The sequence below is a fragment of the Diuraphis noxia genome, unplaced genomic scaffold, assembly GCF_037042655.1.
Source record: "Diuraphis noxia isolate RWA-SAM2 unplaced genomic scaffold, SU_Dnox_SAM2 contig0002, whole genome shotgun sequence".
Classification (NCBI taxonomy): domain Eukaryota; kingdom Metazoa; phylum Arthropoda; class Insecta; order Hemiptera; family Aphididae; genus Diuraphis; species Diuraphis noxia.
Window position 1 is genome coordinate 36,597,604 of NW_028301712.1, and position 20,384 is coordinate 36,617,987.

The 20,384-nt window shown below is 26.8% G+C and overlaps 1 protein-coding gene and 1 pseudogene across 1 annotated transcript; both read left to right on the forward strand.

Annotated features, from left to right (window-relative positions):
* The first annotated feature begins 2,367 nt into the window (after positions 1-2,367).
* On the forward strand, positions 2,368-3,417 carry LOC149058402 (KRAB domain-containing protein 2 pseudogene; annotated as a pseudogene).
* A 314-nt stretch (positions 3,418-3,731) lies between these two features.
* Positions 3,732-5,164, forward strand: LOC149058403 (uncharacterized). The gene is made up of 2 exons (XM_089220087.1): positions 3,732-4,804; positions 4,871-5,164. Exons 1-2 carry the CDS (start codon positions 4,130-4,132, stop codon positions 5,162-5,164), a joined length of 969 nt encoding a protein of 322 aa, XP_089076213.1. The 5' UTR covers positions 3,732-4,129.
* The last annotated feature ends 15,220 nt before the right edge of the window (positions 5,165-20,384 follow it).

Genomic DNA, 20,384 nt, shown 5'->3' on the forward strand with positions numbered 1-20,384 from the left:
TAGTTCAAAATTTTGCGAAATCTGTCGAAAACGCGAAAATTTGCAAGTAATTTTGAAGTTGAAAAATCATAAAATTTTTTGCGTTTATAACTAAGGATTAAAAATACAAAACTAAGTTTTCTATAAGTGTTCCTTCAAGTAGCTATAGAGAAAACTCGAAACATCGATACAGGAAAAATTTTAAGTGCGCTTGAATTTTAAATTTTTACGAAATAGCGTACCGATAACGATTTATCCTGAAACGATTTTAAATATTTGTTATTATTCAAAAAGTATAGATCCTAGATACTTGAAAATTTTACCAGTTATTAGGATTGGCATTTCCTTTACATGATTTAATTTTCAAAATATTTTGACTTTTTTTGAGATATTTATAGACGACTGAAATTTATAATTTGTATGAAAATTTTTTTTTGAAGTTTCGATAAAAACTTTTTGGCCCTATCAAAATACTTGAAAATTTAATACAAAATTCCTCATAGTTTATTCTTATAGTGATTAAAAAATTATAAGAATACATAGGCACAATTTTTTTTTTTTTATTAGTATTTGAAGTTCAAATATTGACTTAATACGTAAAAATTACGGCAATTTTCAAATTATCTTAGATCGAAATTCATAAAAGTTTTTCTTTTTAATTCTAAGATTTGAGAATTTAATACAAGGCTCATAATATATTTTTACAATAGCAGTTGAAAAATAAAGTAAATGTATAGCCACAATTTTTTTTTTACATGTATTCAAATTTTAATTTTGACAACATACGTAAAAATCACAAAAATTCGTAAATTATTTTATATTAGAAATTCATAAAAAATTTTCCTTTTATACCTTAGATTTGAAAATTTAATATAAGGCTCCTTACAAGTTTTTCAATCTTTATCACAAAAAAATGTCCACCGGAAATTCAAATTAAATTTTTATTAGCATTTGAATTTCAAATATTGGCAAAAATTCGTCAAAACCATGAATATTTGCAAATTATTTTGTAGTTCAAAATTCATAATATTGTTTGTATTTATATCTAAGGTTATACAATTTAACACCAAGTTTTCCATAGTTTTGCTTCAAATAGCTATAGAGAAAATTTGAAGCGTCATTATAGGAAAAATGTTTTGAGCGTTTGAGTTTTAAATTTTTATGAAATCACGTAATGATAACGATTTATCCTCAAACCAGGTATTCGTATATCTATGATAATATAAGGTATAATGAATTATGATAACTAGGTATATGATAACTACACTAATTGATTAACCGTGCCTTATGCAAAATGCGTCTTAATTGAAAAATAAAATATTTGTTTCAAAATAGAATATATGACAATATTTAAATATAATATATCCTAGACTGACAAATCATCTCCGTTCAGAATCGTTTTTCGTATACATTGATACCTATCATTGCATTCAAATTTAATCCCATCCATTACAGTAACCTACTGTACAGCAAAGCGACATCCACGACTTACCCGCTTTTTTTTCTTACAATGTCCAACAAAATTTTTTGTAAAAGTTTATAAGATTCTGTTACACGTGGGCAGCTAAGTCCACGAATGTGACTGATATTATTTTATACGAAGATGTCTTGAATACGACAACGACGACGTGGGCTTTTATATTATATTATAACTCTACGCATATCGTATAAGACGATATAATAATACAGTCATTATTATTTATCGACGTTCAACAATTTGTACACCTTTTTTGTTTATGCTCATATTCGTACACTTGGCGATTTATGATTCTGCATCGTTTCAATTCATGTTTTAGTTTTTTATGTATGTATAAAATAGGTGTCATGGTTTTTAATTTAGTTCGTCAATAAAATTCCTTGCACCAATTATACTCTGACACAATTCAAGCGTCCCTTAAAATCTGTGTGTTATTAAATGGATATGTTACCGGCAGTATGGATAATCCGGTGTTTTGTGAAATGCCTAGGCATTATATAAAATGCCAAAAATCACTCGGAAATATGCACAATACGAGCTTTGCCTAGGTATTATGTATAATGCCAGAAGTGGAATAGGAAATATGATCAAAATAAACAAAATTGGGTATCGCGAAATCTGCGCTTTACCTATTCACCAACGACTTTACTTATCGTTTATTGTAAATGCGTGTGCCGCCGCGTGATGTGCACGATTGCCACGATTTGACACAATAAAGATAAGAATCTTAATCTTTATTGCACCAGATTCATACCCTACTATAAAAATAATAATTCTGACGAACTATATTGAACATATTTTTATTATTTTATCGTCATTTTCGTGTCTCGTCGCGGTGTGAACTAAATTGAACATTCTTACTTTTATTCTTTTATCGTCATTCTCGTGTCTCGTAGCAGTGTGGCATTATTATGGATACGATTAATATGAAGTCAAATTTTTATAACGAACTACATAAAAACCGTAAAAATTTGGCTAATAATACTAGTTTTTTGTCTGATGAAAAATATAATGAATTTATAGAAATTATTGCAGAACTTAAAGCTGGACGTAAGAAAAAAGAACCTAAAGACTTCCGTTTAATCAAAAGGTAAGCAATTCATATTAGAAAAAATACTTAAATTCAGGCCTTAAATTTAAAAAAAAAATATATTGTTTTCTCGTTATTTTAACCGAGGGCTGGGGCTGGGATTTTGATGCAATGTCATCTTTTTTTCTGGTGTTTTGAAATTATTTTTTTATTCGTTAAGTAATTAATTATTTGTTAAAAAATCATTAATTTGTAAATTTTAAATAAATAAAATATTTTCATGATTTTTCTACTGCATATTATATGGCGTATTTCGATACTTTTTAGTGCATAGAGATCCGCACCTTTGAAGCCCTGCTTAAAGTACTTTTATAAAATACAGCCATCTATTTTTTTATTTAGATTTATTTTAATTGATTTATTTCTGTTATCGTAGGTATGATATGCTGGTTGTACAAGGAAAAACGAAACTTATATTCCCTGTAAAAGATGACAATGTTGTTCTGTATTATGTGCCAACCAGTGAGCTATATTTGATATATTGCAAGCCACACATGTATCAATAGGACATGGTGGGCGTGATCGAATGATCAAAGAACTTGGTTATAAATATAAAAATATAACACGTAATGATATAGAGACATTTTTGCATTTTTGTGAACCATGTCAACAAAAACAAAAAGGCTCGAAAAAAGGAGTGGTAGTTAAACCAATAATATCTCCAGACTTTAATTCCCGATGCCAAGTTGATTTAATAGACTTCCAGTCTCATCCTGATGGAAAATTTAAATTTATTATGGTGTACCAGGATCACCTCACTAAATTTGTTGTTCTCAAGCCCAGGGGCGTATTTAGACCGGGGCCGCCGGGGCCTAGGCCCCGGGGCCCCCTAGGTGTGCCGAAGTCGGGGGCCACAGGACCTTTATTATAACATAAAAAAAAAATACTGAATATTTTTTTTAAAAATTATATTTACGTAGAAAAAAATTTGATCTAAAATATGTAACGAAAAAATATGTACAGCGCGGCGGTAACGTTCATTATCTTGACATCTTGTATATTACTATCGAAATCCAATAATAAACGTCACTGGTTTTTCAAACGGACGGTTAGTTATATAGATAAGCTATTCTAAGAATATTGTTTCTAAACCAGCCACCATCATGTAGGCTTCGCAGTCCGCAGTTCTATTATCTGTTTGTTTAATCTATTATGATTTGTACGACACGTTCGTTGTCGCCTGTCGGGTTGTCTACTACATACATATTATATTAAGTTATTATTTATATTTGCATTTTATATTTACTTGATACTAATTATTTAAATATATATTTTCATTTAATATGTAATAAATAATAAAATAAAAATATATTTTATAATTATTATTAGCTCATGAATCATTATTGAATAATTTATACTTGTATTATAGTTAAATTTCTGTGTTAAAGGGGGCCTCTGTCTCTTATGGCCCTAGGGCCACCAAGTTCCTCACTACGCCACTGCTCAAGCCCCTCGAATTTAAACGGGCTGAAGAGGTAGCCTATAATATTATAGATATTTTTACGTTGCTTGGAGCTCCTACTATTTTGCAGTCTGATAATGGACGAGAATTTTCAAACCAAATAGTGTCTAATTTAAGAAACATGTGGCCCGAATTAAAAATAGTACATGGCAAACCGAGGCACAGTCAATCTCAAGGTAGTGTAGAACGTGCAAATCAAGATATTGAAAATATGTTAACAACGTGGATGCAAGATGAAAAAAACCGACACTGGAGCGAAGGACTTCGATTCATCCAGCTTATGAAAAACCGAGCTTATCATTCTGGTATTAAAATGTCTCCATATGAAGCTTTATTTGGCTGCAAAATTAAAATTTGTCTAAACACTTCAAATTTACCACACGATGTAATAAGTACGATAGAAAATGAAGAACAGTTAGCTGAATTAATTACAGAACAGTCACAAAATGTCGAAAATGAAGTATCAGCTGACACAGAACATATCACAGAACAACCACAAAATATTGAAAATGAAGTAACAGAAACAGAAAAAATTACAGAACAACCACAAAACATCGAAAATGAAGCATTAGATACAGAACAACAATTAGCTACCACTATCAAATTAAATAACGAAAACGCCAATGTCATGCGAACTAGAGCCAAGGAAAATCTTGAAAATCAAGCAAAAAAAATGATGGCGTGGTCGGATAAGAAGCTATTACCGGTGGCAATTCATTCAACTGTACGTGTTCCAGTTCCTGGGGTAGATAAAGGACGTTTAGATGCAAGAAGTATACTGGCAATTGTTTTAGAGGTAATAAATAAGTTTAAAATTTATGCATTTAATATTAATAACTATAAGGTATTTTATTTTTTTTAGATGACAAGTGATGGTTTTTATCGATTAGGAACTCGGGATGGAGTTCTGAAGCAGTTATATGCCAGAAGTCAGTTTACAGTATGTCAGAAAAAGCTACTACAAATTGACGAGGTTCCAATAGACACAGAAGTGGCATTACGAACAGTCGCAAAGGAACAGTCCACAGGAACTGGCCAAGGATTTTTAAAATGTATTTGTAAGACCATGTGCCAAAATAAAAAGTGCATTTGCCTTAAAAATAATGTTTTGTGCACCTCAAAATGTCATTTTTCTACAACATGTTGTAATAAGTAGTTATTAGTTTAAGTAAAATGTATAAATAATATTACTTAATAAAATAAAATAATATGTTATGAATATGTTATATTATGAAAAATTGTTTGTTACTTTGCCTAAAAAGAAATTGGCATTTTATATAATGCCTAGGTATTTTATAAAATACCTAGGTTATATGTAAAATAATATTAAAAATTATATGTTCTATTTATATTGCCTAAAATGGGTCAGCAATATGCATAATGCCTAGGTAGTTTCCAAAATACCTGAATTGTCTATATTGCCGGTAACAGATATATATTTATATGTATAGAGAGAGAGAGAGACAGATAGACAGACAGACAGACAGACAGACAGAAAGAGAAAGATGAGTAAAAAATTACTTTTCGTTAAGTAATAATAAAACTAACAATAATGTTATAACTCATAGTTTTATAACAAAAAATAAAACATTTCCAATAGTCAATACATAATATAATATATAAATCAGCACGCGTCAATCATTTATTGCACGTCGCATTGTGTAACAGGATTAACAGTTGTATAGCTAGTGCAGTTACTCACAATAAATAATAATGATCGATGGGACAGCAACATTTATTTTACTGTAAACTACCCCGAAAATATTGCTTATAAAAATATTACATAAGTATATTTTTTAAGGGAAAAATGTTAGCGTTATTTAATTTATAGACAAGCGAAAAACAAAAGCAATGTCACTTTTCTCGTAAAAATTGTATAATATGAATACGTAAAGTGACACTTATATGACAATTTTAAAATATCTTTTTAATTATTGATTATTTGAACTTTATTGCAATACATACATAATACAAAATATAATAGAAAAATTTACGCAGAATACCATTTATATAATTTACATGACTATCCCATCTAAGTCTATAATCTATTACACACACACACTAATTATTTTTAAATTCAAACCACGGTGTAATATAGACATATCTATATGAATATAGATAATCGATATTTCTAAACATACTATAATAATATATTTTAGGTACTACACGTTACTTGCATAAAAATAAAATAAAGAGTACCTTAGTATAGTTAAGGAAAGGTACGGATTTATTAGTGCTGTAAATAAGCGCAAAATATGACCCAAACGCAACCCAATAGTGCAAAAATAAATATTTCATAAGCGCAAAAATAAATACCTTTTTATCAAACCATAAGCTCAAAAACATTTTACAAAAATATAGTGTATTTTATCAAAATCGTTTTTACAGCGATATTAAATTAAATTGAAAAATTTTAAATGAATGATAAGCAATAAACTACTTGAATGTAAGTACATTGATTTACATAAAAAATTAATTGTATAAAGTTGTTTAAAATTAGAGGGGCAAGCATAAAAATAATATATCATCAACTAATAATAGTATATTGACTAAATATACTAAATTACACTTTGTCGTGAAAATTATAGTTTTTGACTCTTCATCTAGGTGGCAAAATGTTTAATGTCTAGTTAAAATATTGATCTTTAATTGTTGGATGAGTTCGTTTAATGAAGTATAGGGGCTGCAAGAATTATTTTCTAACGTTGTATATGCATGGATTTTCTTACATTAGACGTATAACCATGTAATAGTTCTGTATTTTCAACTGCCATCAGTTCACAACGAATAATTTTATTTTTTTGCACAGAAATACATTCATTCCAGTCACACGTCGTTTACAATTATTACTTGTCGCTAAATATCCTGATCTTCTACAGCAGTGGTCTTCAAACTATCGGCCGCGTAAACTTTAAGATTGAGTCGCGATTAATTTACTGTTTAAAATTTAAAAAATCTTCTACAACGGCATACCAAGGCATTAGCAATTTGAACTTTTTTTGTCAGTTGACATGGGCCGTGAAAAATGTATGGTTAATAAAATTTGGTCACGAGTCAAAAAGTTTGATGACCACTGTTCAACAGTATAGTGATTTTGAAATAAATTTTAATTTTCCGTCAAAATGTTGAATATTTTGATATTAATTTGAATCGTTGAAGTATTTTTTACGATAAAATACGATATGATAATACTAAACTCGGTCATTATTGTTTTTGAAACATAAAAATACTTTACTATAGGTACATTTAGGAAATAAATATAGGTAATGAACACAAAATTTTAAACGGAAATTCATAGTATAACCACCGGTATAATATTGTATTCAAGTAATAACATTTATTTTTGCTCTTTTATCTCACGATAAATTTTAAAACTAATTTGCGCTTTTGGTCTATCGATAAAAATAGACGATTTGCGCTTTTGGTTTCCACCGTTTATTAACACACTTTCGTTTCGAATGAAATTATGATATCAATAGTAAGTGTATTAACTGTACTGATTAGGATAATTATATAACGTACCAAAATCCATATAATATTTAAACATAACAAAATAGATATTTTCAAACTTACTTTCAATCAGTCAGGAATTTCAGTTTTTAATATTTCTTTCTTAAGGTCTACATTTATGTATCTTCATAATCAACTGTTTTTCCCAAATTCATCGTAGTGGCTGTCAAATATTATAGTGAATTAAACTTTTGTATATTTGTCTAGGGTTTCATATAATTACATTTAAAAATGTAATATATTACATAATATCTCTAGAATTATAACAGTAAATAAAACATTTAATTTAATTTTCAATATTCTAAAAACCGTGTGGACGGAAAATTGTTTCCCATATGCTATAGACATTTTAATCGTTATTAGTGTACATTATTGGTGTGAAGTTTTTAATTTTATCTTCAAAGGCACTAAATGTGTTTTGTATAATTCAGATTGAAAAAAATAATATTAAATGTGTTACATATATGACGGGAAAAAAATACAAACAAATAAAGACAATTGTTATAACCAATACTGTAGGTTACTAGTTACTATACAGACTACTGTCAGTCGCTTAGATTTTCTCAGAATTTATATTTTATCTAAAAATCTCAACAGAATTCTGATCCCGTTTATATTTCAAATTTACTTAAAAATTAATTTCGTTCAACACTTAAACCATACGAATAAATTATATGATACCAGTTATGTTTATATGACCCCACAACTGCATGTGTTGTCTCCGCCTTACAAACGTACAACAAAGCAAAAACTGTTTTTCGCAGGACATAATCTTTAGTCTTTACTCCCTCTGTATTTATTGTAAAACTACGAACATTTTAAAACGTATAGGGAATAACTTTAAAAGTGTTATAGAGTTTTTATTATTTGGGTAACTTATATATACATTTAAAGTTATCAGTTAGAAAACATAAGTTTTATTTTGTTTTTTAAATTTTTAAATTAAAAATTATTGGTTAATGTTATCAGAAAAATAAAAATGCTACGACACAAATAAAGTTCTTCTCTATGCGTTGTGGAATTTTTTTAATTATACAAAAAATACAGAGGGAGTTAAATTGTTCCAGTAAAACTGTTTTTGCTATGTTATACTTTTGTAAGCCGAAGACAACATATGCGGTTGAGGCGTCCTCTTAAACGTCGATGGATGTAATTGAGAAGTTCACGTATGCAATTGTACATAATAACTAATAAATAACTAAACCTATAAATAATACTCAGTCATATTTTGTTTTTGAATTCGTACGTTTTATAATGTTATAGTCGGAAAGTTTAATACAAATTAATTGTTTTAAGTGGAGAACCTATTGTGTAACTATGAATTGTAGAAACTTTTTATGTTTTTATAGTTTAAAATAAACAAAATCAATATTTTCGCTATTAAGACAAGCTATTTATGATTATTTTGGGTCAGTTTTTGTTCAATATAAGAAGTTCCTAATCTTATTTAAAGTATAATTTGGATAGTAAGTTTTTATATGAAGCACAATCGGATTGTGAAAAAGGAAAACTGTGCTTTATCAGATTGCAGCCGTATTACTGCTGTGCACTCAGAAATAGAATGTATCGTATAAATATTTCATGTATTTTTTATGTACATAAATATGGGAAGTAAGAAAATGTTCACTTCTATAATATTTATATAAATCTGGTAAAAACTATTTAACAAAAAATAATATATGAAACGTGAAGTTTGGCAGCATGGTTTAAGGTTTTCTATATTCACGCATTTTATTTTATGTATATTCGAACTTGACCAAATTATACTCTCAGTTATCAACAGTTTGGCCACCATGGTCTATATCCTTAGATATTAATCTTAAAATACATCAACTCCCAAAAAAAGATACTAATCCCATATTATGTAATTATTATTTCAATGAAATCATAGCCCAAGGCCTACCACACACACACAGATTTACACCGATGCATCTATAGTATATCAAAAAATAGGAGCAGTTATCATATTTGGAGACTCTGTAATTCAACTTAGACTGTCCGATAAATGTTCAATTTACACAGCTGAAGTCTTAGCTATATTAGTGGCAGTTAAATATTTCACTCAATTCGTAGACGACGAATGTTGCATTATACTAAGTGATTCACTATAAGTATAATAAAAATTCTGAAAAACATAGTAAATCCTTCCGATATACCAAAGAATATTCAAAACTCCTGTCACATGGCACGGTTTTTCGGTAAAAATATATCCTTTATGTGAATTCCAGGGCATATCAATATAGTAAGCAACAAAAAATCCTACGAGGTCGCAAAACCAATCAACTTAATGAAATTAAAATATCGATACTTCTATGGTTTCCACCGTCAGATTTCTCACATTCATGACAAGAAATAATTATTATAAATCGTCTCAGAATATGCCACACCTCATTCACATCGCCATCTAATGACAAGAGACGACCCGCTCATATGCCTGTGGTGTCCAACTAAACATTAAGCACATACTAACTAAATGCAAAAATTGTCAAACATATCGAGAAGATATTCTCCGTTCTACACATTTACACGAAATTCTCAGCTCAGATCCTACCGCAATCGAACATTTATTTATATTTAAAAAAAAGTTTAATTTGTATAATGAAATTTAAATTGTTATAACTTTAATTAATATGTAGGTACATTTTATATAAAATGTATCTTAATATTATATTATAATCATATGTACTGTCAGACCAATGGCCAGAGCTGCTTTGGTCTTTATATTTAATAATAATAATAATTAAAAAATATTATATAGTAAACACAAAAACAAGTTTGTAAAAGTCTTACGTACGGTTGAAGATAATTTTAGAGGCTCATTCAATACGTTATGTTTTCACAGATTTAATTAAAACATATTTGTACTTAACACTGTAGCCGCGCTATTTATATGAATAAATATTTAATTTATTAATGAATATTATGGTCTATATATGTAGGTACAGGAGCTTAACAGAATAATATGTCAAAACCTCACTTGATAATATTTGTATAGGTAATTTATATGGTAATAAAGAATAGCGAATAATAGTAATAGCAATAAAAAATGAAGCGTTTATTACATGCATTTCTTATGTGCCGAACCAAAGGAAGTAATTTAGAACGGATGTGCGTTTTTTTTCCATCGTTATTCGGTAGTATATATAGGTACCGATGGTTTTGCAGTGTAAACGAAATTAAACGAGAAAAAATAACATTGCTATTTTTTTTATTCATTTTGTTATACTTTATTTTAAAATTACAATGTCTGGCGTACAAAATGTAATAACGTATAATAACCAATATTGCCACGAACTTTAACACAATATAGGTACAAGCATTGCAATATTACATGAGTTTGTCGAAGCCTATAAAATACATAGGTATTAATTATAATTAAATATGTAATAAATAATAACTTGCAAACACTTAATGATCTATTGATGAATATACGGGAGAGTGGCAGCGAATCATTTGATAGTATTACTTCCCAAGCGTTCAAAGTTTCAGTAACTATTTTTCGAATGAAATACTAATTATTATTAGAGTTATATCGATAAATATATAGGTCACATGAATATATGATAGTTATTAGTTTGTATAAATAATTAACTTTGAACTTTATATTTTTAAAAATTCTCAAAGGAATAACGTTTTTTTTTTTTAGAAATGAACGGCGTGCAGATATTTTTATTTATGAGTTTGGAAACCAGGTACCTACATATATGTGTTATTGATATAATTCACAAATTCGTAAAAAAATAGTAGATTGAAATTTAAAACGTTTGATAAATATTTTTATTTTTAAATGAAGTCACACTTAAAGTTTGTAAATATATATTTTATTTTAAAGCATAAAAATTATAAAGTTATTATACACATAACAATTAATTATATATTTTTAAAGTTCTTTATTCTTTTAAATAAAAATTGTTCTAAATTATTTAATCTTAATTACAATATTTTTTCGTTAAGTTTTTATAAACAATGTATAATAAGTAATCCTAAATAGTTCAACCCAAACCACGGGTCAAAAATGGGAACCAAATTTTCTAAAAATATTCCACTAACCTTTTTTTATAGTTTACAAACCTAAAAATTGAGTAGAAACCTATATAGATACTTTTGTTTAATTTTTAGAAAAGAAATAAATATTTAAATTTATAATTACTTTCGAAATTTCGCTGAATATGAGTAGTTGACTATGTATATACAAAATTATTATGGAAGTATTATTTCATTAAGAGAATAGAGTTTTATAACGCAATCATGATGATAAAATATGTTTCAAAACTTTTCGGAAAATAAACAAATTTGTATTACCTTGTTACCAATGTAGATACTGTTAAGGAATTAAATTCTTTTTCTAATTGTCATTTCAAGAAAACTAAATTTGTTAGATTAAATTGAAATTAGTGAATACGTTTCACCAAAATATATCAATAAAAGTAATTTATTAGAATAAGACGACAGAAAAACTGTTTGAATTTCATACATAATAATACGATATTGACAAATTTCAGACTCCCATGAAAAATTGATATGGAATTAAGTTCACTTAATTTTTATTAATTACACAAATAAAAACTTATGAGAAACATTTTATTTTTTTAACCAAAGACAAAAATCACCAATCATCAATTATCGAAAAAACTTTTTTTTCAATCGAAAATTTCTATTGACTATATAGGTAAGTAGCTCGAAAACTTTAAAAATATTTTGAAAATGTTATCAGGTAAATTTTATGGAACTTAAAAATATCTACTGTTTTGAGTTACACGAAAAAACTAATTAGATTTTAACTAAAACTGGTTTTACATAAACATTCCCATTTTTCTTTAATTTATTTTTATTTTTCCCAACGCTTTTGAAAACTTCTAGGAATTTACTTTTGACCCCTCAAAGAACTAACTAGACTCAGTATTCTACAAAAAGAAATAGTGAAATAGAAAATTGAATAGCAACTAAACATTTGAAAAAGCACATGATTAAATATTAAATATTACAAATTAGTCATAGAGTTTTTTTTATTTATCCTACAGCGTTCCTTTACTAAAAAATAACAATACAAAATTACTTATTATTATAACTTACAAATTTTTTTTTTTTATTAATGATACCCTCGGCAACATGGGCCATTGGGTTTACAGTGAGAAATATATATATAAAAAAGAAAAATTACATTAATTGTATCTATATCTAAATTATACTAAATGTTGGTTAGAAGATTGGCGTCTGTGATGAATTATATGATGTTGGTAATGGTTACAAAAATTGGGACTTGGATTAGACCAGCTTTATAGAGTATGCGTTCTGAGTATAATTTGACTTTAGTAGGTATGGCAATGGGTGATTATATATTGTTTTAATCGCATCGATTTGGATTGGTAAGTACCTATACGTTCGAGAATTGCGTTACCACACGGGACTATTGGAGGAGAATCGAACTGCTGCAAAACTCTAAATAAAGACTATAAAGACTATAGCTAATAATTAAAAACAAACAAAAACAATTAAACAGCGTTTACTCGACTATTATGTTATAACTGTTTTGAGAAACGAGTAACAAATAATATCTCTTGGCGTTTCCGAAAGTTACGTTTTCGATATTTTTGAAACTCAGTTGCAAGCAACGACTATATAACATTGTATTATAAACGTCATACACCCGAGTCCAGTGTATGTATAACGAGTAAGCAATAAGTATATAAGCATAATATTTAAAGTAACAACTACTACAAGATTGGTATAACGATTTTTTTTCCTTTCATGCTGTAAAATTGTTTTTCTTTAATAAACTACAATAACACTTTAGATATTGTATACAACACAATAAATAATTGTCTCCACAAATTTCTGTTTGTGACCCGGGGCTCAAAGGCTAAAGTTGCGTTTTGAAACGACGAAACCTACATTTCAATGTCGTTTTCCAATTTATGTACAATGTATATTATCTTTTTATGAAAAACTCTACAGTTTTTATTTTTACGGTGAGACTACATTGTATGTGTATGAAATACATATAATAATAAAACATAACTTCAGGTATAGCGAGAAATATTCGTTTTCATTCATGACTGAAACATGTATAATGTATATAGTCGCAAACAAATGAAAATAAATAAATATAAGCGACTTGTTTATAAAAAACAAAATTTCTCATAAACTGAGGCTTAAGTTTTAAAAATTTAAACTTTACCAGATTAGGTATAACGATATTTAATAATATTGTTTGCTATACCTATCATTATTTCAGTACTTGAAATTTCCCGCCATCACCATAATAGTCAGACATTTTTTTTAAACAGAAGGTGTATTTTATTAGTGGATTAATTCTATATCATATATATTTTACGGTGAATAATTTAATTTGATTATATTAACTCTTTTGTATTGGATGTGTAAACATATCTTTTGTATTGGATTTTATCAATAAAAGTTCCAATACAAAAGAGATGACCTGCTCCCCTAGAAAAAAATTTAAGGAATATGCCTTATGTACTGAAGTTATTGTACTCTTTCTTAGAATAGTCTACTGAATGAATAAAAATCGAATTGAAATTGTATTCATACGTCACGTAAAAATTATTTTTCGACGTGAGCGCATGATAATGTCAATACTTCCCCGAACGTAATACGGTTGTTTCTGTCAATATAGTTTCTATTATATTTATGAAATTTTTGCGGAACAAACATTTCTGTATTGAATATTAATGTCATAATTTATTATCACGCAACTATAAGATAAAATATAACATTGTAACTTATAGACAAAACTTGCGAAAAAAACTTCAAGGGTTTTATCATAGAAAAACGTCCATTCAAATTTAATTTGTTATTTATGATAGCGCATCGATTATTTTTACTATCTAATACCTATGTAATATTATTGTACTGAAACAGAGAATATTAATTGGACAAAAATAGTAGAAAAAATAAATAAAATCTACTATTGGTATTTTATGACTAATAATTATTTATATATGTATATATATTAAATTTCTTTGATCTATTAATAATTATTATTCTGTGAGAAGAAATTGAAAAAGGGGAAGTATAATTTTACATATGTAGATTGATTATACGAATATAGTTATTAATTAATTTCAAAAGTTGTCAGGGTATTTGGGTTGGCTATATGTATATATTTTAAGAAATATTTGCAATACACTTTTCCAAAACTTTCTAATATAATTGTAATTTGTATGACATTATGCTATATAAAAATAGATAAATAAATAACTAGAAGCTAATTAGGTTTTTCGTTATTTACCAGTTCACTTTTTGTGGCTAAGAACTGCAAATATTATTTATTTTTTTTATAACTTTTTCCAAAAAATTAAGTGCTAGTTAAATGAAAACTCTTATTTCTATTCAGCCCTATGATTTGAGAGAGATTTTTAAAATCAACCATTTATCTACTATCGTACCATATACATATCGTATCCAATTACATGCTCGCGAGTCCAATAATATTATTTTTTTGAATATTAAAACCATTACGAAATTACGTTTATTATAATAACATGACTATATTTATACATGGTATGTAAAAAATATTCCAATAAAATTTCTACTCAAGATTTAAATTAAAATGATTTTTATTATTTTTATGAAAATGAAATATTAAAAAAAAAAAATTTCGTGAAATTTTAAAACCCTAGTTTCAATCTAATGTACTTCACAAAATAAAATATTATATTTTTTCGGGTTTTGATTGAACTTTGATCAATTTTATCTTCAGATAACACAGTGAAAAAAAGAGATTGAAAATAACATTAAAAAATGAATATTGTAGTGTCAAAAAATCATTATCCGTATCGTTTTTAATGAATAAGGATTTGTAGTCACCCAAAATACAAAAAAATAGATACAACAGTACCTATATTTAAAAATAAATAATATACCAACTATATAATGGGTGTTTTATTATTTAAAAAAGTCAGTTAGATTATTTACTGTGTATAAATAATAAATTGTTAAATTTATTGTAACACTGTTGAATATGATACGATAAATATATAAATTATACTTATACATACATATTATGTGAGGAAAAGTACATTCTAATTCAATATGAATATATATCATTGATACATTAATTTTAAAGTTGTTGGTTTCTATAATCACGTCTTGATTTATGAGTCTGAAATTAAGTTCAACCAACATTACAATCTCTCTAATCAAATCTGTGACAAATGACAATTTAGTACGGACGGGCCGTTTAATCTGCATGGTTATATACACTACTGAATGGTTAATTTTACGATTGCAGTAAATTGTAAAAGATTTCAAATTAAAATACTATAACTTATAAAAGTATATGAAAATAATACAAAATGTATATATATATATTATTTTAATGGTCAGTTAATCAAAGATACGCCCTATGAGTATATTTTAGCGTACCAAACTTCGATATTTTAAGAACGGATAAAAATACATTGTAAATATTAAAATTAGAACGTTATTTGCACAGCGATTTCGCTATGTACGATCATTATTATCGTTGTGCTACAAAAATATTTATCATTGTTTGTTTTATAAAGTTTTTTTTTTTGTTCTTGATTTCTTTAAAGTTGTCGATATTTCTAACTCTTTTGCGTTTTTACAACATAAATAAAATTATCTTCCATCGTTGAGTTGTGTATTTCTATTAAAGAATTTTCAAGAACGAGTAGCAAATTGGAAGCTTTTTTTAACAATAAATTTTTGTTTTGTAAAGCTTGATTAACACGATTTATACGATTTATACTACTTATAATTTTTTTCGTAATCGACGAAGAGATACATTTTTTTTTTAATAAAAAATTATGTCTAGAGGTCGGTGTGTAGTAATGAAAAATATGATTTGTCAATAATATCTTTTTTTAACTTAATCATTTAATATTTTTGCGTCCTCTAGCATTTGTAACCGCCTAAGGCAAGCACTTCACTCACCTCACCCTAGTTATAGCTTTGATGTAACATATCGGTATTTCACCTTACTCATAATCATAAGTATACAACGCTGACAGATATCATGAAATTATTATTTTATTTAAGTAAACAGAAAATGTAAAGAGTCAATCGTCACGTTTGAAGAAAAAAACGATTACATTTATGACAATCTTAAGAACGGTTCGCGTAATACAATTTTTGTGTACCTTCAGTTTTTAAAATTTGATTTTAATTTATTTTTAACGGTTAAATACACAATAATATAACGAATAATTTTCCGAATGAAAATAACAATTCGTTTATACAAAATAACAGAAAATAATATATTTTTTTAAATAGTTACTAATGTTTTTAAATTATTCTAAATATTATAATGCTAAAATGAAACAGTTTTATAACATAAGGTAAATCATGCTTACGTTTTATAATACTAATTATTACTCATATGTTCATGTCAAACAGATTTGAGAGTACCTATGTACTAAGTATTCAAATCATTCAACAGAAAATCTTATTGCTTTAAAAAATCACATAGTTACTCAAATATATTTTTCATTAAGAATACTCAATTTTTCTGTTATAAATTCTAGTCTAGAAAACTTTTTCGTAAAATTTAGTATTAAATCTTCAAACTGTTCAATATGTCAATATTTGAAACCTTATATTATAATATATTTTAATATTATAATAATTTACTTGTTATAGCGATTTTCATAAGTTTCATACAAATGTTAACTCTAAAGTTTAAAAGAAAGATTTTAAAAACAATTCTTAACAACATAATATACGTGTTTTAGATTTATTAATTATTATATGAAAACTAATGAGATATTAAATTGATTAGATTGTTTAGATTGTTTACTAATAACAAAAATTGTATCATACATAAATAAAAACTAAAAAAATCAAAAATTTAAATGTCTATAAAAATCACAAAGTATTTGAACATTTGATATTATGATTATTTATTATATATGAATATTTGGTTGAAATCACAAATTTTATAAAGTTGTTAATTTTTATCACATGGAAAAATAATGTTTATTAACTAATATAGTTTGAAATTCTAGTTTTTTCCGATTATTTTGAAAACTATCAGGAATGGTTTACATTCGAGTTCTTGAACCACCCAATTGTTTCAGATTTCTTATCAAAAACCATCATTGAAGTTGGAGATCATCTCATTTTTTCTCAAGTATCTTAAGTTTAAGAACATTTATTTCACTTTATTTTTAAAAAATAAACAAATATTATCGTAGCATAAATACATTCATCGATATTTGCTCAGAATCTAAAAGTATAATGTATAAATTATAATATAATTATATTTAAATGTAATATACTAATAGATATATAAGATATAGTATCATGATTAACATAATTATTATAATACTATTTTGTTTATAATATTATGTATTTTCATATTTCTGATGGATATTAAAACACTCTCTGAAATTAAATTCTTACTATGGATTTCTTTTTTATTTATCAAATAGTAGAATCTTAACAAAACTAAATCAATTGTCATTTAGTTTAATTAAATTTTAATTTTGAAAAATGGAACTATATTGCATATTTTTATGTAAAAAAAATAGTTCTCGATAGATTCTTAAAAATATCTTCAAGTCACTTGAGTATTGATATAAAGAATTATTTTTTATAAACATGTTGACTTTAATTTATAATATATGAATATTGAATAGTAGTCACTAATCAAGTATTTGAACAGTAGGTCTTATTATTCATCAAAAATTTTAATTTTAATTTATTCAATTTATGATATATTTTAATACATAATATGATTTATGTTTCCGTTAAAAGCCCTGCACCGATACCCTAGCCCATTTCCAAGTAACTTTTGATTATATAAGAGACTTACAGAATCAATCGCTTAAGAATCCTGTTGGCTGTTTTGTCCCAAAATCCAAATTTTTAAGATAATGAAAATTACATCTCCTAGACTAATATGTTTTTTATCGACTCTTACAATTATTTTCACTGTTATTAAAAACTACTTTTAACGGTGAACAATTCAGATTTCTCCGATTTACAAAAATATAAAGAATTGAATTCTGCGATAAAACATAATTCCTTTTTTTTCGAACAATTCGAACGACTTGTTTTCTCAATTGACTGATTAATTTATAATAAATTAGAGTAATAAATCTTATTGTATTTTCCATTGATAAACAAAAACAATTTTAGTAAAACACTTAAAACTAAAGAAAAAAAACATTTTCCCGGACACGTTTTAACAGTCCGACGCAACGAGTGCGACTCTATTATAACGAATAAACATGTTTAGACTAAAAATACGCTATAGTTTAACCGTACAAATTAGTTAGTGTTTATTTTAATTGAATATTGTTCTTCTAGAAGACATACAGTAAGTTGTTGTACGCAGATAATAATAATATATATACGGAGGGTGTTTATTTAGTCCTGCATGTGGTAATGATAATCTTTATTTTGAAATGGGTGGTGTGTTTCGGGCTCGTATGTATATGTACATAATACGTATTGCAAACGTTAAACGGACAAACGAGAAAAGGAATTATTTCTAAACTTAGACACGTACTACGCTCATATTATACAGCATAGTGCTTATTATATGTATAATGTACATATATATATATTATATACCATGCTTATACCACGCACTATACTACTGCTTTACATGTTAACGGACATAACATTTATATCGGGGTCGTAAAAATAACGAATAAAATTTAGTATGGTGCGACAGTAAACGCGTTTTTTCCTCAATGTCTGCAGAAACACGCACGCACAAGCATACATTTATATATATGTGTGTGTGCGTGTGTGTGTATCTGAGTGTGCGTGTAATGTGTATATATCCATAATCGTACAGTAAAAACAAACGCGATAGGATTTGTCGTCGCGGTCATTTTGGAGGCCATTTTTTTTCGTTTTGATAAAATCGCTACATATTGTTTTTGGTGAATCGATTTGCGTCTCGAAACCGTTTAATGTTTAAAATCGTTTGAGTGGTTCAGCGGACCGGACGACATTATTGCAGTCTTATCATATTATTACATTATTTTTTGCAATTGCATGCATCGGATGAAGTGAGTTTGAACACAATGTGATAAAAATATGAGTATATACTCGTACAGTTATCAATTTTGTAGTTGATCGTGGGGTCTGTAGAGGCTGACAATAAAAATAAAACGAAATATTAAAGAAATTTTTTTTTTTAAATGCTTAATTTACATACTTAATACTTATGTTTTTTGTATCATTAAAGTTGATTTCAAACAAATATCCACAGAGAGTTCTATCCTCTACAAAAGTATGTACATTTTCTTGATTGGACTTTTGAACTTGGGGTAAGATGAACGCCTCAGAAGTGATTTTAATGAGAAATCAAAAATTAAAATGTGTGATTGAATGTAAATTATAATCAAATTATGCGAAACATATAATAAGACATAACGTGTGTAAAAAATAGAAATATATAATTGCAAATCATTTGTATCACTTAACCTAAGTTTTTATACCTCATAAGGGTTTTTACTTTTTTGTACTAAATGTCGTAGAAGACATTGATTATTACTATGGATAAATGTTATTTAAATGCTCACGATTTACGTCTATATGTGAGCTAATATACGTAAACTATGTGGTAAATAACATATATATATATATATATATATATATATATAACTTTTGTTCTCAGAAATGTAATCAGCGATAAGCGTGTATTGTTTATACAGTGCAATTCATACATTTTGTGACACGTGGAAAATCAATTATATTTATTTGGATTTTTTTTTCAACTAAATATCATAAACCAAGTGCATTGACATAAAAACAACGCATGCAACCATGCAAGTATGATAATGTTATAATGATTATTATTATTAATTGTTATTAATATTATACGTCGTGGTTATTGTGACATTGTCTCTATACAGGCGGCTACG